General features: G+C 42.0%; 1 protein-coding gene and 1 long non-coding RNA gene across 3 annotated transcripts; one reads left to right on the top strand and one right to left on the bottom strand.

Moving 5' to 3' along the window:
- The first annotated feature begins 247 nt into the window (after nucleotides 1-247).
- On the top strand, nucleotides 248-6,400 carry Col10a1 (collagen type X alpha 1 chain). The gene is made up of 3 exons (XM_010614048.2): nucleotides 248-375; nucleotides 881-1,049; nucleotides 4,388-6,400. The coding sequence occupies exons 2-3, from the start codon at nucleotides 896-898 to the stop codon at nucleotides 6,274-6,276; spliced, it is 2,043 nt and encodes a 680-aa protein (XP_010612350.1). The 5' UTR covers nucleotides 248-375; nucleotides 881-895; the 3' UTR covers nucleotides 6,277-6,400.
- A 1,833-nt stretch (nucleotides 6,401-8,233) lies between these two features.
- On the bottom strand, nucleotides 8,234-16,154 carry LOC104855224. Of its 2 annotated transcripts, none has more exons than XR_778347.3 (5): nucleotides 15,552-16,154; nucleotides 14,016-14,087; nucleotides 12,378-12,484; nucleotides 9,915-9,994; nucleotides 8,234-8,309 (listed from the first exon to the last, which is right to left on the bottom strand). It is a non-coding gene; the product is annotated as an uncharacterized LOC104855224 (long non-coding RNA). The 2 variants fall into 2 exon arrangements; XR_778346.2 differs by having other exon boundaries at nucleotides 8,301-8,312; nucleotides 15,552-16,151.
- Between the last annotated feature and the right edge of the window lie 3,448 nt (nucleotides 16,155-19,602).

Raw genomic sequence — 19,602 nt, 5'->3', positions numbered from 1 at the left:
GAGGAGTCATCATTCCACCTTGAGACAACACTGAAGTAATAATATCTAAAATTTAGAATAACTTCTAAAATAGAAAGATGGTATATGGTTAAAACTATTAATATATATTTGAGGCAAATAGTTTTCTTCTTTAACAAGAAAAGAAGGAAAAACAGAGCCCAGACTGAATTTGTAAGCCTGCTTGATGGAACCTTCCACCATAATTAGAGCTAACCACCTCTGAGGGGAGGAGCTTAACTGGGGGTAACTTTGTGTAGTAAGGGAAAGCAGTATAAATACCCCAGGGCAGCTCCGGACAGGGCAACTCCTGCACTGCTTACCTGGGCACAGGAGGCCTCAGACAGCTGCCAAGGCAACACTCCAGGAGCTCCTAGGGTAAGTCTGGGTGGTGGTGGTGGGGTCACTGGCAGACCTCCACGTGTTGGCTTACTTGAAAACAAGTTTCAGTAAATTAACTACTTGGTGTTCTGTACATAATTTTGCAAACTGCTTTCTACTATATTCTCTATGAAAGATTTGTTTGTACCAGTCTATATACTAAAGAAAACATACTGTACAAATCTGAATTTTAGTGCATTTTAAAACTTTTAGATTCTTCAGGCTAAATATCCTGAATTACTTAATTCAGACATCTAATGATGATTTCTGTTAGCCTGTTTGTAAATCACTTTATTTTTACTCAATTCTTTGACTAGGGCTTCCAAAAGTAACTAAAGACCTATACTCACAGGACTAAAACAGTCAATAATTTATGGAATATATTTAAAATATAAAGGACTGGCTAAAAATGTAATTACTGTATGAAGAGTTCACCTGTGCAGCACTGAAAAAAATATGTCAATAACAAAACTAAATGAAATTCTGTCCTTCTGGTTTTCAGAATCCACCTGAGAATATGCTGCCACAAATAGCCCTCTGGCTGCTAATGTCGTTGATCTTGGTTCACGGAGAGTTTTATGCTGAGCAATACCAAACGCCCACAGGCATAAAAGGCCCACTCCCCAACACCAAGACCCAGTTCTTCATCCCCTACACCATACGGAGTAAAGGTAAACTGAACTGTGTGCTGTGCTGTATTATCCAGCTGGCTGGTACTTTCTACAGTCTTAACGATGATGATCTCTTTGACAAAATGCTTACAACTCTGGAGTCAGTCTATTTTCAAATTCCTAAATTAACTCAAACTCTTACCACAAAATGATCTGCGGAAGGAGTAGGTCAATACAAGACTAGTAAAATCCATGGTAAGGTGAATATAAAAGATATAACTGAAGAATATTAAGAATTTTTATGTGTGGGATATGTTCCCCTCACATGACATTTTTGCACAAATACCTATCCATAATCTGGAAATATTTACCCAATCAAAATTAATCAAGTTTAAAATTCTGTCTAAAATAATTTGCATAAAGATAACAGAAGGTTTATTTTTAAAGATTTATTTTTAAAACTCATTTACCTGGGGTACAAATGTGCCCAAAAGGGAGTCTGAAATAAAACTTGATGCCCTTCCTCAATAAATCAAGAGGCAACTGAAGTGGCGATTCTCCGTTACTTACTCACTCTTAGTCTGGCGGTGAAATACAGACAGCTGCTACATACTAGCTATGTGGACTCTGGCAAGATTCTTTCCCTCCTTGTGCCTTAACTTCTTCATCTTTAAAATGAGGAACAGCTAGCTACCTGAAAGACCGACTAGTCTGTCCAGGGCTTTACGGTCTGCCCTCACCACACGCCGGCAGAGCACTCCCACGTCTGCTCTTCTACACCACTCTGCGCTGCAGCTAGGGGGTGTAACTGTGCTTCTGAATCTGCTTCTTTCCCGGCTTCTACGGCGAAGAGCACTTTGACAATACATGAAAAATACGGACAGCCTCGAGGTGGTCTCATTTTCACTAATTCCATTTAATAGCATCTGATACAACTTACCTGACATCTAATGAATAATATAAACTAAGAGCAGGCATCAAGCTTCCTTTCCATAACATTTTTCCTTTCAGTTATGTATTCTGTCCCACAAGTACAGCTGAAGTAATCTGTCATGTATTTTAAATACTACGCTTTTGGGGGCAACCATTTTGAATAAACTAAACTTAAAAGACTGCCTTTTTAAGAAGGTGAAATTTAAAATATTTTCCAAAGCGTAGCTTAATATTTAAAAATAAAAGCACAGTTGTATAAGATACTTTTGAATGCCTCAAAATACAACTGAATTCAGAGAAAGATAAAAGCTAGAAAAGGAAGAATAAAAGACAACAAAATCTGCTCTTTCACTGGAAACAACAAATGCAATCTGAAATGCTGTGATATGCAGCACCAGGCTCAATATTCTCATAAATTCTCACTTAATAGCTTTGTAGGTTCATCAGCCACAGTTTTGAATGAAAAAATAAAATGCATTACTTTCAGGTTAAACATATTTCTGTCTTCCTACCCTGAGATACTGTGTCATCCTGGTTATTTCTGCACAGTAAAAGTAGTTTGTTAGTAGATGAAAAGTTCAGTAGCAGTATCTTAACTCTTTTTAATAATGTAAGGTTAAAAACTCCAATACATTATTATCCAGTGGGAGGGATTAATGTAGTGTAACAAACACAAAACCCCACAGTTTACACAAGCAAAGCACTCAGTTGCTAAAAGAAATTCAAAGAGTTCCTATACAATTCCTAGGTACATCTGCACAGCATGGCTATGAGTAGCTGGGGTTTAGCTCAGTGGTGCCACTCCTGCCTCACAAGTACAAGGTCCTGAGTTCAATCCCTGGTACTGGGGGAGGGGGAGTGTTTCATCTTAACTGTAAAACAGTTTTGCCAAACCCACTAAACTGTGCTGCTGAGGACAAGCCCAGATGGAAGCAGGTGTGGCCATCCTGCTCGGACACAGGGACGCCCTATCTGGGTGCAGGCAGTCATTTCTCCTTAAGGCTGCTGCCGCACTAATCTTTTTCTGAGACAGCAAACTGCAAACAGGGGTCAAATGTCCTTGCATGGAGAGTTTTAGGACCTACAAGGGCAACATTCAGAGAGACAAAGAGCACCCCCATCAGTAGGTCTGTAGACTCCAGTGGTGTCCAATACCATCGTTTTCAGTAAGATTTGATTTCACTCTTTCACAGCAGAACAGACTTCCAGCAGACAAGATAGCTTATTAAATAAGAAATGATCTTGGAAATAAAAAGTATTTTGTTAGGTTTTTTTTTTTTTTTTTTTTAATATTGGTGCTCAAACTTGGGAACTTGCGCTTGAAAGGCAGGCGGTGGAACCACTGAGCTAAATTCCTGGCCCTTGGGAAATAAAAAGTATTTTATGTACTTGGACATGGTGATATATGCTTGTAATCCCAACACTGTGGAAGGCGGAGGCAGGAGGATCACAAGTTTAAGGGCAGCCTCTCAGTGAGACCTTGACTCAAAACAAAAAATTAAAATAGGGGCTGGATATGAAGCTCAGTAGCTCAGTGCAAAGGCTGAGAGTTCATTTTTCCAGAACCACTTAACAAAAAAAGATGCTCATGATTACTGCTGACAGAGTGCAGTGTGTGGTAGGTAGCAATGTCTGCAAGGCCACTATATTCTGGTCTGAAGTGACCAGAAGCCCTCAAACACCTTCTAAAGCACTTCTTGTACTCTACTCAGTAACAGAGGCCCTGCAGGGCAGACCCTGTGCACTCCCACACCCTACACGCATGAAATTGGGATTACTGAGGTTAAGGAGAAGTCTTTCTGGTCAAAAGACCTTATGCCTTTATAAAATCAAACAATATTGTTTGCATTTAGGTAAGTACTTAAATACTACTATGTGTACCTCATCATTATGTCTAATTTGCTGATTCTTTATTTCAAATCAATAAGGGAAAGAACAAAAGCTTATAGAATATACTGAAGTAGAAAAAAGCAGTCTAAATCTAACTTCAGTAGGGCATGGCAGATATAAACTAGAATTAATTCCATTTCTCCTTATGTCTTATAGGACAGCCCACTGTTATACTTTCAGAACATTTTTTTCATGTATTCAATTGTCATTTTCTTTTTTCTGTCAGTTCTGTCAAATGCATCTCCCTCCTTATCTTTCTAAGATGATATTCTTAAGACAAGTGTGGTAACTTTGCCTCTACTGTACTCCTATGCTAGAGGAATTCCTCACTGTTGTCTTCTTGTGGTTCACAAGGATGTGACAAATTATTATGGTCACCTTGACTTTGTGAAACTATCTTCTCTAACAGTATTTTTTGAAACGACACCAAATGGATCATCTGAATGCCTCTGGACTGGTCTGTTAGAATGACTGACACTGCAGTGCCTTGCCTTGATTCGGTTAGAGAAACTTCGATTATCTTCAATATTACTAACCATCCCTTTTCTGGGTGGTGTATTGGTGTTGTCTTTCAGGTATAGCAGTGAGAGGAGAGCAAGGTATTCCCGGCCCACCAGGCCCTGCTGGACCTCGTGGGCACCCAGGTCCTTCTGGACGACCAGGAAAACCAGGCTATGGAAGTCCTGGACTCCAAGGAGAGCCCGGATTGCCAGGACCACCGGGACTACCGGGCACTGGGAAGCCAGGTTTGCCAGGACTCCCAGGAAAACCAGGGGAGAGAGGACCATACGGACCAAAAGGAGATGTTGGACCAGCTGGTTTACCTGGACCACGGGGCCCACCAGGGCCACCTGGAATCCCTGGCCCAGCTGGAATTTCTGTGTCAGGGAAACCTGGGCAACAAGGACCTGCAGGTGCCCCAGGACCCAGGGGCTTTCCTGGGGAAAAGGGTGTACCAGGAGCTCCAGGTGTGAATGGACAAAAAGGGGAAGCAGGATATGGTGCTCCTGGCCGTTCAGGTGAGAGGGGTCTTCCAGGCCCTGAGGGTCCCATGGGACCACCTGGTCCTCCTGGACTGGGAAAAAGAGGCGAAAATGGCTTTCCAGGCCAGCCAGGCATCAAAGGTGATCGGGGTTTTCCAGGAGAAAGGGGACCAATTGGCCTGCCAGGTCCCCAAGGTCCTCCTGGGGGACGAGGACCAGAAGGCATTGGAAAGCCAGGAGCTCCTGGAGCCCCAGGCCAGCCAGGGATTCCAGGAACAAAAGGCCAACCTGGGATTCCAGGAACAGGTGGGCACCCTGGGCCTCCTGGTTTTGGGAAACCAGGCTTGCCAGGTCTGAAGGGACAAAGAGGACCTGCTGGACTTCCAGGGAGTCCAGGTGCCAAAGGGGAACAAGGGCCAGCAGGTCATCCTGGGGATCCAGGTCTGCCTGGATCCCCTGGAAGTGTGGGGCCTCAAGGACCAAAAGGCACCCCAGGCCACCGTGGTATACCAGGTCCTAAAGGTGAAATAGGGCCAGCTGGGCCCGCAGGACATCCTGGGGCTCGAGGAGCAAGGGGTTCTCCTGGGTTAGAAGGAAAACCAGGGTACCCAGGAGAGCCAGGTCTCAGTGGTCCTAAGGGTAACCCAGGGTTACCAGGCCCCAAAGGTGATCCCGGAGTGGGAGGACCGCATGGTCTCCCAGGCCCCACAGGCCTCACAGGAGCTAAGGGGGTGCCAGGACACAATGGTGAAGCTGGTCCAAGAGGTGTCCCTGGCATACCAGGTAACAGGGGCCCCACTGGGCCACCAGGTGTTCCAGGATTCCCTGGATCTAAAGGTGATCCTGGAAAACCAGGTCCTCCTGGGCCAGCTGGTATAGCAACTAAAGGCCTCAATGGACCTACTGGACCACCAGGACCTCCAGGTCCAAGGGGTCATGATGGAAAGCCTGGTCTCCCAGGGCCTCCAGGCCCCCCGGGCCCCCCAGGCCAAGCAGTCATGCCTGAGGGCTTCATCAAGGCAGGCCAAAGGCCAAGTCTTTCAGGGATGCCTTTTGTCAGTGCCAACCAGGGAGTGACAGGAATTCCTGTGTCTGCTTTTACTGTTATCCTTTCCAAAGCTTACCCAGCAATAGGTGCTCCCATTCCATTTGATAAAATTTTGTATAACAGGCAACAGCATTATGATCCAAGAACAGGAATCTTCACCTGCAGGGTGCCCGGAATATACTACTTCTCCTACCATGTGCATGTGAAAGGGACTCACGTTTGGGTAGGCCTGTATAAGAATGGCAGCCCCATAATGTATACCTATGATGAGTATGCCAAAGGTTACCTGGATCAGGCTTCAGGGAGTGCCATAATTGATCTCATGGAGAGTGACCAGGTGTGGCTCCAGCTACCCAATGCTGAGTCAAATGGCCTCTATTCCTCTGAGTATGTCCACTCTTCCTTCTCAGGATTCCTGGTGGCTCCCATGTGAACATACTCCCCTCAAACAAATCCAAATCTTCTGTGTGAAAAGGCCTTCCCAAACTCCAGCCCACCCCACAAAATGAATAGAGGTAGGCTGAAAATATTTAAACATCTCCTCATAAAAGTCCTGCTACAGCAAAAAAAAAGCAAAAGAAAAATCACAAAAAAACAAAAATAGAATTCTAAATTGTGTTAATTTTAATTTCAGAAACAGCATTTCCTTTTAAATTAAGCCTTCTAACAATTAATATGAGAATTTTTAGTAAACATCAAAGAAGTAACACACAGCTCTGTAGAAGTTACATACTTGAATATCTACACTTAAAAAACGTGTTCCCTAAGATACTTGTAATGGTGCATTATTCTATGGCTCATGTGGCCCCTTTCATCATGACTGATTTGAACACACAGGTGCACATGTACTCTTTGAAGCTCTTGTAAGAAACCAGAATACTGTGTTGAAATTGATCTGAAATGCCAGGTGCTTTAATCATGGACCTTTTGAAACTTCTGTGATTGCAGAAAGCCTTTCCATACTTTCCATATTCCCAGCACAACCTGGAAATAGATGTCTGACCTATTCTTACTTATTTAACACAGATGTGATCAATTTGATTTAATTCCTTACTGAATCTTATCCAACATTCAGGCAGTTTACACATTAGTGTCTTTGTGCTTCCCAGTCCAGGGATGTTATGACAGCATCAAGGATTTCAAAATCTGAATATAAATGAAAAGATCTTTATTTATGCTCTGTACTGTATTTTTATATTACTGTTTAAAACTTCTAAGCTGTGCCTCACTTATTAAAGCATGGAATGTTTACTCCTTGTTTACAAAGCAATAAAGTAATATCAACAGATTTTTATGCTGAATTTACTTGAAAGTTGCAATGTGGTGTTCTCAATCATGCTTTTAAGACTTTTTGTTCTTGAAAGTCAAGGAGGAGAAAAGCAATAAAGTGGTGGATGGCTTTTTCAGCTGTCATGGGTGCTAGGGACAGCGTTACACAGGCCCAGTCCTCAGTGCGCGCCATGAAGTGACCTGTACAGCCATGGCAGCTCAGGGCCAGTGCGAGGGTGGAAAAGCAGGCACAGGAAAGACAAAATCACCCCAAAGTATGGAAAGCAGGGGGTGGGAGAGAAATATATAATTTGAACAAATATTCTACAATTACTTTTTACTGCCTTGACAATTTTTAGTCATAATATTTAACTTTTTTTTTTTGTACCAGGGATTGAACTCAGGCCCTTGCATTTTGCAAGGCAGGCAGCGGAACCACTGAGCCAAATCACTGGCCCTTAAAATTATTTTGATGGCTTGATTTACATTAAGGAAAAGTCAAGCAATATTTTAGTGTCAATCAAAAAGCAACATGTTTCAAAGTTGAAAATACTGCTCCTGAGCATCCATTAGCCAACGAGGTGAATCAGGCCAGTGTGATTAAAGGGACCAGGGTAACGTGCTACACAGGCATCTATTTCTGCTGCAGAACTAGCCTCTGTGTAGCCCAAGCAACCTGGGAAGGAAAATTGAAAATCCTAGGCTCTGAGCTCATTCTGGGCCACCCACTCCCGTGCCTTGAACAGCAAGGATGACATTCCCTGGCAGCCACTCTGCCCACCTGTCCACACCGCACCCTAGAGGTCACCAGCTCTCCCTCCCAAACCAGAACGCAGCAACCCTGGAGCTTTCAGTTCTAGGGAACCCCAAGGCTCAACCCTACTGGTGGGCACGGGAAAGACATGGGAAAGACATCTTAACAGCACAGCAAGGAATACTGGCAAGTATGACCATAAAACAGACACAAACATAAGCAGAATTACCTTATAAAGCAACATTTAAGATCACATTAAATATTAAGAAAGGAGCACAGCAAGAGGCAACTTCTACCTGATTCAGTAGACACACAGCATTTAACAAACATCTATTACGAAGCCTCTCTTCACGTTACTCACCCTTAAAAGCTGACATTTTAAAATTGTGTTGAATACCAGCAACTATATCCTTCCAAAAATCAAATGTTTTTTGACCACTGTTCTGCTAAAAAAAAAATGTCCAAATGTAACAAATGCAGTAATTTTGAGTCTAAGCATAGTGGAAAATGCTGGCAAACAATTACAATATTACTGAACTATAAGATAGGGATTTATGTTTTAGAAAAGGTAACAGATCGATAAAGTTCTCATTCTTGTTCAATATGATTTTTGAGGAATCTTGCATGAAAACCCCTGCTACATATATAGTACATATATGTCTGTATGCACATACATATACAACACTGAATATAATAGCTAATATAGGCCAAATAGTTAAAATTCACACTCATTATAAGGTCTATACATTACAGAATACTTTAAAAACATAAGTGAATTTACAAAGTCACACAGTGTTTGAGGTCTATGAACACATTATTTAATGTGCTCTCATATCAATGGGGCCAAGAAACCTAAAGCTCTCTAGCCTCAAACACTGGTTATCTCAAAACTCAATGCCCACTTAACCTGAATTTCAAAATAAAAGAGCAGAAAATCAGTACAGGAGATAAATAAGGTTCCAAATCCAAAATTTAAATCATTTCTATGACGAAGTTTTAAAAGCAGAAAACAAACAAACATTATACTGAGATACAATTCTAGAGGCCTTTGCTTCCTTGGAAACATGTAACAGTGTCCGCCTATCATTCTCAGCAAGGACAAATGGATATTTGTGTAAGATCATGTGAGCTACAAAATACTTAAACAATGATGCATTTTGAACTGTGGGTGTAGGTCAGTGGTAGAGCACTTGCCTACAACATGTGAGGCCTTGGGATCGATCTCCAACTCTTCAAAAGAAAAAAATGAAAGAAAAAAATGCTACATTTTGTTTGTAGTAACTATCAAGAAGAGATACTGACCTCATTACACATTAAGAAAGATGTATACAAATCTTCCAAACTATTGCCCTACAGATACGTTCAAACACATGGCCATAATTCTAATTAAAAAGCCATTTATATATACAACTTTGACTTTAAAAGGGCAACATACGTAAAAGGGAAGTGATTCTGACATGTAAACTCGTTTCTATCCATAGATTTGACACTTCCAGTATAAAATAAAACTAGAGCCCTATTTCATCTTGATACATAAAACAAAGCAGGCTATACACTTTAAATGGCTTAAAATGATGAATTTAAAAATCTCATCTCCCTTTCCTGGTCTTATGCTATTCACAATGCTTAAAGACACATAGAATATTAATTACTTTTACTTGTTTATATTTTTTGGGGGTACCAGGGATCAAACTCAGGACTTTGTGCTTGTGAGGCAGGCATGGCACCAGAACTCAATCCCTGGCCGTTTTTCCTTAAGTTTTATTCTATTAATGAAATCAAGAAAATATGTGTCCACGTCATATTCTATATTTTCTTTTTCTAGACTTTTGCACCCCCTGCAGGTTTATTTTCAGGGGGTGGGGTGGTCACTGCTATTTAATTTTCTAAAAGTATTCTGACCAAATTCACTATGTTTTTCTTCCTCAGTCACCTTTGAAACCACGAACAGGTAATTAAATAATGTCTCAGCTCAAAATTATATATAACAAGTCCTTTTTCTTATGACTGAATACATATAGTTTTTAAAAGCATGAATACCCACTCACCTTTGTCAAAGAATCCACCACTCTAGCACATAACAGAGCTCCTGGCAGGTCAAAATAGTTATCATAAAAATAATATTTTCCTAAAAAAAAAAAAAGAACAAAATTTTTACATTGAGAACAAATTAATGCTTCATGTATGTGGAATACACAGAAACTTGCCTGGAGAGGCACTGGCTTGTGGTTTACTTATCTGAAAAGCCTCCATTTCAATTCACAATGGCTCCATTAGAAGCTATCACTGCTTTTCAAAGAACATTTAAGCTCCGAGGACATTAACATGGCATCTGTAAATTAAGTATTAAAAATATTTGGGTTGTCTTAAAAATATAAAATCTAAAACCAGGATATACCCTAAATATAAAATAGAATATGTTGAAGTGACAATGTATGTTATTAATGTCACTGAATTTCAAAACAATCAGGTTAACACTGGAGTCCCAGGGAGTGCTTCACACACAGGCCTTTTCATAGTAGTGTTCCTGGGCCCACCGAGCCCACATTCAGGTTCTGTGGCATTTCAGACACATTTCAAACAACGTGACAACAAACAGGGTGCTGAGAGGAATAAAGAATAAACCGCGTGAGCATATGGCGTCGGCAAAACTCAGGAGCACAAGACAGGTGCCCTCCAGGACCCTGTGGAAGAGGGGGATTCGAGTCATTCCGTGTGGCTGGGGCAGAGTTAAACTGCACCCTCACTGGCACACACGCCCTGTGGGTCTGCTGCCTCTGTGTGGCACTTCTGATGGCCCCGTCGCAGGCCCATGGTGCAAGGCTATTCTGGCCACAGCTCAACAGCACAACCCCATCTCAAACTTCAGTGTCCCTTGCTTTCACTCAAAGGCCCGTGTGGCCAAGCTCAGCTAATGGAGGAAGAGCCAGTGAACAGATATCCCAGCCTCCCGTGTCCTGGGCTGATAGCTGTAGGTCAATTCTGTGCCTCTCCTCAGAACCCAGCACCCACTGTTCCTAGCTGCTATCATATATCAACTTCCTAACCAGATGTAAGAAAGTAACTCATTGTAAGAAAGTAAATGGGGCTGCCGAGTCACAGGATCTTTTCTACTTCTCAATAGTAAAATTTTAAAAAATGTATTACTTTTATTATTTTGTAAAAACATGGGCTTTTATTTTGTGTCACAGCCTCATCACCTGGGTACAAGGCACCGGGATGACAAACACTTGCCCAGCCAACCCAATTCAGAGTAGATGAACAAGACTTGATGCTCAGGGAAATTAAGGGCTATGGGTGCTACAGATTCTAGGTGGTAACAGTGCCCTCTAGTGGGAGAAACCGAAAATGAGCATGTCCCACCCGCGAAGGCAGTTTTTTGGTAGCTGGGAAATACTTCAGCTTTTGAACTGATTTCAGACTGAAACACTTATGTGCTACCCTGTTTCTGGGATAAGAAAGGAGCTTATCTGTACTTGCTAAATTCTGAAGAGCTAACAGCAGTTCTCTACCATCACTTGAGGATATGCACCCACTTTACTCGAGATGTATGGAAGGATTCTCTACTCCCAAAGGTGACATCTCAATTTTTCTCGTCAACTTATTTTATCAAGAGTACATACACTTCCTTACACTTTCAACTCACTACAAAAATACAAAGCAAAACAAAACTTTCAAAAGACAGGTAAATACAACAAAATAAGCAGATACAATAGTAAAAAAGAAAAACTTTCAATAAAACTTGTTTATTTCATATAAATTTATGGACATCTATGGAAATAATTTTTGAAAAATCATTTTGCTTAGCTGCACCAAAGCTCTTTAAAAAACTGGAAAAGAAAAACAGTTGTTAATTTAAAATACGGGAAAAGAGGGTTAGGGATCTAACTCAGTAGTGAACACTTCTCTAGCCTTTAATTCCCAGTACCACCAAAAATAAAAATTACAATTAAAAAATACAGAAAAGCAAAATACAAAGGCAGAAGATACCAAAACTAAAGAAAAAAGAATTCCAGAAAACAGAAGTGGTGGGTAACATGAATGTGGAGAGAAGCGGGTGGTGGAGAAAGGAGGCAGCATGCGACAAATCCATAAATACAAATAAAGCACAGGTGAGGAATGCACTGTTTCTAATGGCTACTCATAGGTCCTCCAGAACAAGTGCGAGTGAAAGGGCTACGAATAAAGCCTTGCATTGAACAGGATGAAAATGCTAACAATATTTTTTTTTTGTACCGGGGATCAAACTCAGGACCTTGTGCTTGCGAGGCAGGTGGTGGAACCACTGAGCTAAATCCCGGGCCCTGCTAACAGTATTTTGAACCCGCTGCTAAACAGGAATCAGACATAGCCAGGAAAAGCCACATCTTACTGCAATAAATGGAAGGCCATTTTGTGTACAGATTGTATCCCGTCCAATGGAGGGCACAGAGGGCTTCTTTGTGCTCTCACATTGCAGGTTCAGGGCTCACAACTAAAGAGTGGGGGACACAGAGCCACATGGGCCATACCTGGGTGGCTGGGCATGCCAGTGTTAGACACGAAGTACTTCCACTCCTTCTTCCCATATGCCTCGGCCAGCGTGTCTGGAGTCATCATCTTGGTGCCACGACTTGCCCTGATTTTGAGAAATAAACATACTGCTCATTAATGCTTCTCCTGAACTCTGAACTAACAAAGTCTTGTTTTTCTTCTTTTGTTTTGAGAGACTTCCCTATCTGATATTCTATAAAGCATTTCTATCAATACCTCTACCTTTTGCTCCATTCAACCCACCCACAAGTGATCAGGAGTCGCTCAGTCTGAAGTTAATGCTACCTGAGACACCACGTAGTCCTAGAGAAGCTGTCATTTAACTAGAAGCCACCATGCCCAGAATTCCACTCCTTTTTATAAAGAGGTGAATATTAGATACCAAGATGGAAGAGTGCCAAACGGGAAACATGGTCAAAGAATGCAGTGTGCTGTGCTGGAAAGATAGTACCAAAGATAGCTATGAAACTGAGGAGAAATGGCAGGCTGGCCAGGATGTGAATGGGTAAGGAGAGACCCTGGGGGAGGAAAGCAGACAGATACACATAACCATGAGAGAATGACTAAAGACAGCCAAGAACACTAAGAGAGTTAATTTTGACTGATGACTGGCTTGACTGGGCGATGAGTAAAGCCAATTTCTGAGTGTGTCTGAGGGGACCACAGGGGTATGACATCTGGGGGCTTTATCGGATCCCTGGTGCCTTCCCTTGTACAGCTTCTTCCCTGCTCTCTGCTCCTGATACCATGAGAACGGCTGTCCTCCCTCATTCTCTTCTGGTTACAAGCCAGGAATCAGCAGAACATGAACTGAACCCTCTGAAACTATGAGCCAAAATAAACTTCTCATCCTTTAAATTGCAGCTGTCAAGTATTTTGTCCCAGCAAACTGGCTACCACAGACACTGTGGCAATATGATCACAGAGCTGAAGGTCACAGTCAAAGCTGCACACTTTAGATGTCTGAGACTAAAAAAAAATCAAATAAATTGTCAAGCATTCAAAGGTGTATCCACACCTGCTCTAGCTGGATGTACTGTGGAGGAAGGTCTAGGGGATAATCTGAGAGGACTTCATATAGTTAAGTCCCTGATTTATGAACATTTGAATTGTGAACTGTACTAGATATGAGCAGATCTTGCACTACGAACATAGACAGAGGTGAATGCACTGTGCAAGTAGCTCATGTGTCTGCTGGAGACTGTCACAGTTGTGCTGCTGTGTGCTTACTTATTGGATTAGATTACTTCTGCAAGGATTGTGAATGAGGAACTAGACCTTTAAATCTAAATCTCGAAGATCGGATAATCCCTCATCTATTTCACTAAAATAATAATCTTATTTCATCCAAACCCTAAGGGTCACACACCACGTAGTAATAAAATACCCTACAGCAGTGGTGGAGAACCTTTTAGAGATGAGTGCCTAAACTGCAACCCAGAACACACGCATGTATCACAAAGCACCAACGCTGCAATCAAACCTGAGCACTGAGGTTTTAGTTCAGAAAAAAAACTCATATATTAACATCTTTTGTCTTAAAAGAAAACACAATAACATGTCCACCACTGTCCTAGAGAAAATACAATTTTAACTTTACAAATATATTGCATCACCTGAGCACAGTGCCATTCTCTGCAAGTTTAATGAAGGTTCCATCTTCCAGATCCAATGCCAAACCCTTGCAACTAAAATAGAAAAGTTCGATTATCAATCAGTTCATATGTGCAGGTAATCCAAGAAATAATAATTCATATTTCTAAAAGTTACAACTGCAATAAAGGGATTCTTCTGCCCAGGTTAATGTCATGTTAATTAAACAAACATAAAAAGTAAATACCTACCACAGAGGTATATAAAGATTGTTATTTAGGCAGAGGCCAGCATGTACAGATTGTAAAATCTTTAGGCTTTTAAAAAGATGAACTTGAAAGCCAAAAGAGAAAGAAGCCTGAGGATAATCCTGTGGCTCTGTCAAAATGTGCAAATGTTTCCCATTACCTAAAACACATTATACACCAACGCACAGAAATGCCTGCCTGCATGTGTGCACTGACTACAGGGTGACTGCCCGGCCACAGTGTTCCCTACACCATTCAGAATTTGTCTTGGCTTGTGTCCAGTTGTAAGAGCTAACCCTCCGGGCAAAGCACACTACTGAAATCACTAAATGAAAGTAAGACATCAGGTTTTAAAATTCTTCACTTTAAAAGACTTATGGGACCTGGGGAGAAAAGTGAGTATGGGTTTATATTATAAATAATAAATGCAAAGTGTTTTAATGGCCCTCAAATACCAAGAGAATTAAACAAAAATGACAAGGTACTCTAGAAGCACTATTTACTTACTTGCACAGTAAAACTTTGGGAGCCAGTGGCTTCATAGAGTAAAGAGCTTTCTGTTTCTGTTTTTTATATGAGGGGCATATCAAAGGACTAACCAAATATCAGAGAAATGCATAACAGGTCAATATTACATATGCATTCCTCATGTGTTTTCAGTGTCACCACTAATTTCACTTTGATTTATTTATGTTTAGAAGTTTGTTTTGAGGAGGAGTCTCACTGCGTCACCCAGGCTGACCCTAACTGCCTGGGCTAAGTGATTCTCCTGCTCTCAGACTCGAGGTGATGCCACTGTACTGTACCTGGCTAAAGTGAAAAATTCAAAGTGGTATAAGATTCTTGTTACTGTTCAAATGAGGAGGAAAGACAAAAGAAGCTTTGGAAAGTTGAGAATTCTAAACCAGAAAGGGATCAACAAGGACAAAACCAAACGTTCCAATTTGCACAGCACATGATTGTGACTCCTTTTATAGCCCTTTATGTGAATGAAAGACCAAAAGCTAACTTTTTCTTGATAAAGATATAAAGGTTATTTCTTAACCTCTGAAACACTTAATTATGACAAACTTAAACCATTCAAAAATATCCAAATTAATCAATAAGATTATTTTCACAATTGAGTATAAACTTGTTCAAAGTAGAAAACACAAAACTGTTAGTATAGAAGGTATTTATTTTGTCCTTTGATTCAATTTCACATTTCACATGCCACCTTCACAGAAGAAAAGGCATTAAAATTTGATTAGCAATGATTAAAAACCACAGGGAATGGACAAATATTAAAAAGAAAAAAAAAATAGAGCTCACCAGAAATCCCAGTCCTCTGGAGTCACAGTGAGCAATTCCTTATTGTATCCTTTCTCCTTGACTAGGAACCGAGCAAAGCTATTATAAATGAGCTGCAAACAGAGGCGGTAGAGGAAAGAAAAAAAACAGATTAAATATACAATTCACTATTCATTCTTAATGTCACAGACCTGAAAACAATGGAATCATCAATGGGGCTGGTGGGAGGAAACTATCTATAATTGTGAAGCACTGCAGTTCAATCCCCTTTCACAAGCAATTTATCAACTCCTGCGAGCTCCAGGTAATTCTTCTACCCCAGATTATACCATCAGTATATAATTATATCACCAAGGACAATTATTTATCTTAGTCTTGAATTCTAATGGATTTGAGATCATAATGAGGCTCTGACAAAGCTTTGAAACTTATTTTACACATCTCCATACAATAAACATGTTGACCACTCTAACTGTACATCTGTCCTTGGCCCACCCTTGCTGGACAGGTCCCTCCTCAGAAGAGCCACAGGCATACATACACATGGGGACCAGGAAGATGATTTAAAGGAGGAATCACAAAGCCTGTATTAGATACAGGAAATCTCTATTTCTCCACCAAAAGAAAACTGAGGAAAAAGGACAAGAAGGGAAGTTGTGTTACTTTTCTCTCATTGCTGAGAAGAAACACCCGACACCCAAAGTTAAAGGGGAAAAGGTTTATTTAGCTCACAGTTTGTAGAGGTTTCAGTCCACAATCAGCAGGCTCCAAGGCAGGGTGGCACATGGCAGAGAGGCAACAGTTCATGGAGAAGGAAGACATCAAAAGCAACAAGGGGCCTTAATAGCATCTTTCTGCCCCTCTTAGACTACCGAGGGTGGGCAGCACCCACGCCCTTCATCCTAGTGCCCTTGAGCTGAGCACTGCACCATGAATCAATTCCAGCCCCACAAGCTTCCTCACCTCTGACCACATGAAGCTTTGGGGGGACATCTAGACAGGTACAACAGAAGCCTTTGGAAGCAAACATATGATAAATGCTGTGACTGAACAAATCTTTTGATTTCTCAAAATAAAAAATTCCAGGTTTTGAGTGAAATGTTTTTTTGAAGAGCTAGTTTTAATTTTCTAAGAAACAGTGGACACCTGACAAAAAATGGACTAAAAGTAGATGATGGTGCACACAGACTCTACCTCCCTTGACTTCAGAAGAGTGGCTGAGGTCAGCATCAGATGTCCCTCAGACCAAGGCAGGGCAGTGGTCTGCGGTCAGTGCCCAGAAGGACACATTGAACTGCTGGACCCTGTACAGACCCTAACCCTTGAGAGGCTGTAACAAAAAGTGCATTATGAGAGGCCAGGATATCATGCAAAAGAGGACTGGGCGGTGATGTTTACACTCCACCTGGAAGATGCAGCTGTGAGTCGGGTGAGTCTGAAAGAAGTGGAGAGGAAGCCAGGTATACAAACTGAAGGTCCTGCACACAGCTTGTGCCAGGGGTCTGGGATGTTGGGAAATGAGGGTAGGAAAGCAAAAGCCCCTGTCAAGTAGAGCTGCTCTGTTCTAAAGCTAATGAAAATCACTAGAAGGGTACCCCACCCAGGCCAGTGTGACTCCCAATCCAGGTCCACCACTACACCCACACCATGTCAACATTACTGATCAGTCATCCCCATCCCTGCAGGCTGGCAAGAAGCAAAGTTACTGCTTCTTCAACCATTAGAGATTCTAAGCCTACAGTGTAAGGAGGGGTCAAGGGGGCATCTGTGGAATACTGAACCCAGGGAGGTCTGGAAATTCCTGGTGTACATATTTTATGGATTTTCACTCGATCATTAAAAAAATAAAAAATGTATCGAGATGCACTGAAATGCAAAGTACTATAGGAAACAGTACAGAATCTTCCCTGCTGCTCCCCACATTCTGAACAGCATCTGGCAGCTCGTATCTCTGCTCCTCCCTAGGTCTTTGCTTCTATTGTGTTTCCTCTGCCTAAAGAATGCTTCTGTACCTTCTCACCTGACAAGACCACTGTACGGACCTGCTCCAGGCCACTCTTCTGTGCTTGGCACTCTACAGACAGCACAGTGGTGAAAGGCAGAAACCTGTAGCCAGACACCGTTACTGGGTGCCCTGGAGAAGATGCTTAACCTGTGTGTGCCTTGAGGTTCTTGTCTTTACATACTGACAGTGGTAACAACATCCATCAGGAATAAGAATTAAATCAAGTCGTATAAGCAGAATGCTTATGCAGTTGCTGCCTATATCCACATATTAAAATGCTTATTACTTATCCAATCCTACACTTATCTATTGAGCTAGTACTAGGCTAGGTACACAGAACACAGAGTAAACTGTCACTAGACTCCATAGGAAGATTCTAATAAGTAAACCAAAAGTGTTGGAGTCGCAAGGAAAGTGCTGGAAGTTAGGTTTTTATGGCAAATGAAAGTGGGAATGAGGTAAAGGTGTAAACTTTGGGGGTAAGAGAAACTGGGGAACAGTATGAGGCAGGACAGAGGCCCTCTTGGTAACAGCAGCAGCATGATCCAAGAGATACTGCTCTCACCTGGGACTAAAGTAACTTTCCCCTATTCCACTAGCCTACTTCCCACTGCACCCTGAACACTTGCTGTTGTTTACTTCTGTATCCCCTGCTCTATCTCGGTGCTCAGCACACTGTGGGGCTTAATAAAACGTTGCTGCACCAAACACAACAAACTCACTAGATCGGTGTTTCCAGCCTTTCAACATCACTTATATTCAAGGCTTGTAGGTGAGAGCACCTTGTCTTTGAGTATCTTATTATCTGAAATTTTATACTCACACATGTACAAATTGGCTCTAATGTGACAGTGTTTTAACAACATTCCCTGCAAAAATAAAAGTGGGTACAGAGAAAGAACACAAAAAGTGTGAACCGCATAATGGGACTCTGAAAGGCGCAAAAAGAAAGCAAATAGGCATGGCAAAGAATCAAGTAATAAAAGCCTTCTAATTCTTAATATGACTAAGGAAACCAAACACGCATAATTGGAAAGCAGAAAAGTACAAGAGCAGGAAAAAACACACTTTATTTTTAAGCATCTGTGCACAGAAAACACACAAGTAATTTCGGTAGCCACTCGAGGTTTCCTTTGGAGGACCTGACCCGACGAGGGCACCCGACAGGACTATACTGAGCAGCCCTGAGCGCTGTCCATCCGTGACCTGGAGTTCTACCCAGACATGGGAGCTTTCCAAAACGACTGGGTTGAAACCACGAAAGAAAAACACTCGGTTTTACCACACAGTTTCACTGCTCTAAGTATTATGTAGCTATTGCCCACTTACTCCTTGCCATATTCTTTTGAGGCAAATTCACCTATTACCCCCGTTCTACAGACCCCGAGAAAGAACACAGGTTAAGTAACCTGTCCAAAGTCACAGAGCGCTGGAGGAGCCGGTGTCCTGAGCTAGACAGTCTGGCGCGGGGCCTGCCTGACTTCTGCACGCACGAGCAACTCTTGGGGTGCTTACATTTTGCCCTGTAACTACCTGTTAATTCTTCACATTTGGGGTCGTGTGGAACCGAAGAAAGTCGGGCTGGAGGCCAATGAACCTTGTCTAGTAACGTACTCCACTCGCTCCACCCCTAGGGCGCAGAGAGGCTTAGAAGGCTGTTAGGATTAGAATACGTTTAAAGCGCACGGAGCAAGGAATGAGCAGGCAATCAATGTTTATTTTAGTTTCATTGTAAAGGCAAAATTAGGGCAAAAATCTTCATGGCATTTTCGGCCAAATACACCAGTCTCTTCAATGGATGAAGTGCCTAAACTCGGTGAGTGCTTAGTGACTTGGTATCTTGCATACCGCAAAAGGAAACCGCAACCACGGTAGCCCAAGGCCCAGACTGGGCGGCCGCGTCCACTCTCAGCTGGCGCTAACAAGGGATTGCAAAGACCGAAGGCACGGTCAGAACTCTGGGCCCACCTCTGCCTGAAAAGTGTCTCCCAACCTACCGGACCACCCGTCCCTCCCTCAGTAGCACTAGCCGAGTCGGCTGCGGCCGCCCACCGCGCAGCCACAAGG

The sequence above is a fragment of the Fukomys damarensis genome, unplaced genomic scaffold, assembly GCF_012274545.1.
Source record: "Fukomys damarensis isolate Sample0158 unplaced genomic scaffold, DMR_v1.0_HiC HiC_scaffold_14, whole genome shotgun sequence".
Lineage (NCBI taxonomy): Eukaryota > Metazoa > Chordata > Mammalia > Rodentia > Bathyergidae > Fukomys > Fukomys damarensis.
The sequence above is the reverse complement of the archived record's forward strand: the minus strand, read 5'-3'. Positions and strand labels throughout refer to the sequence as shown.

Excerpts from the sequence above, each read along its gene's own strand:
- Col10a1 (XM_010614048.2), top strand. The coding sequence starts at position 896 with ATGCTGCCACAAATAGCCCTCTGGCTGCTAATGTCGTTGATCTTGGTT. Across the intron at positions 1,050-4,387 it reads CTACACCATACGGAGTAAAG|GTATAGCAGTGAGAGGAGAG; the intron begins GTAAACTGAACT and ends GTTGTCTTTCAG.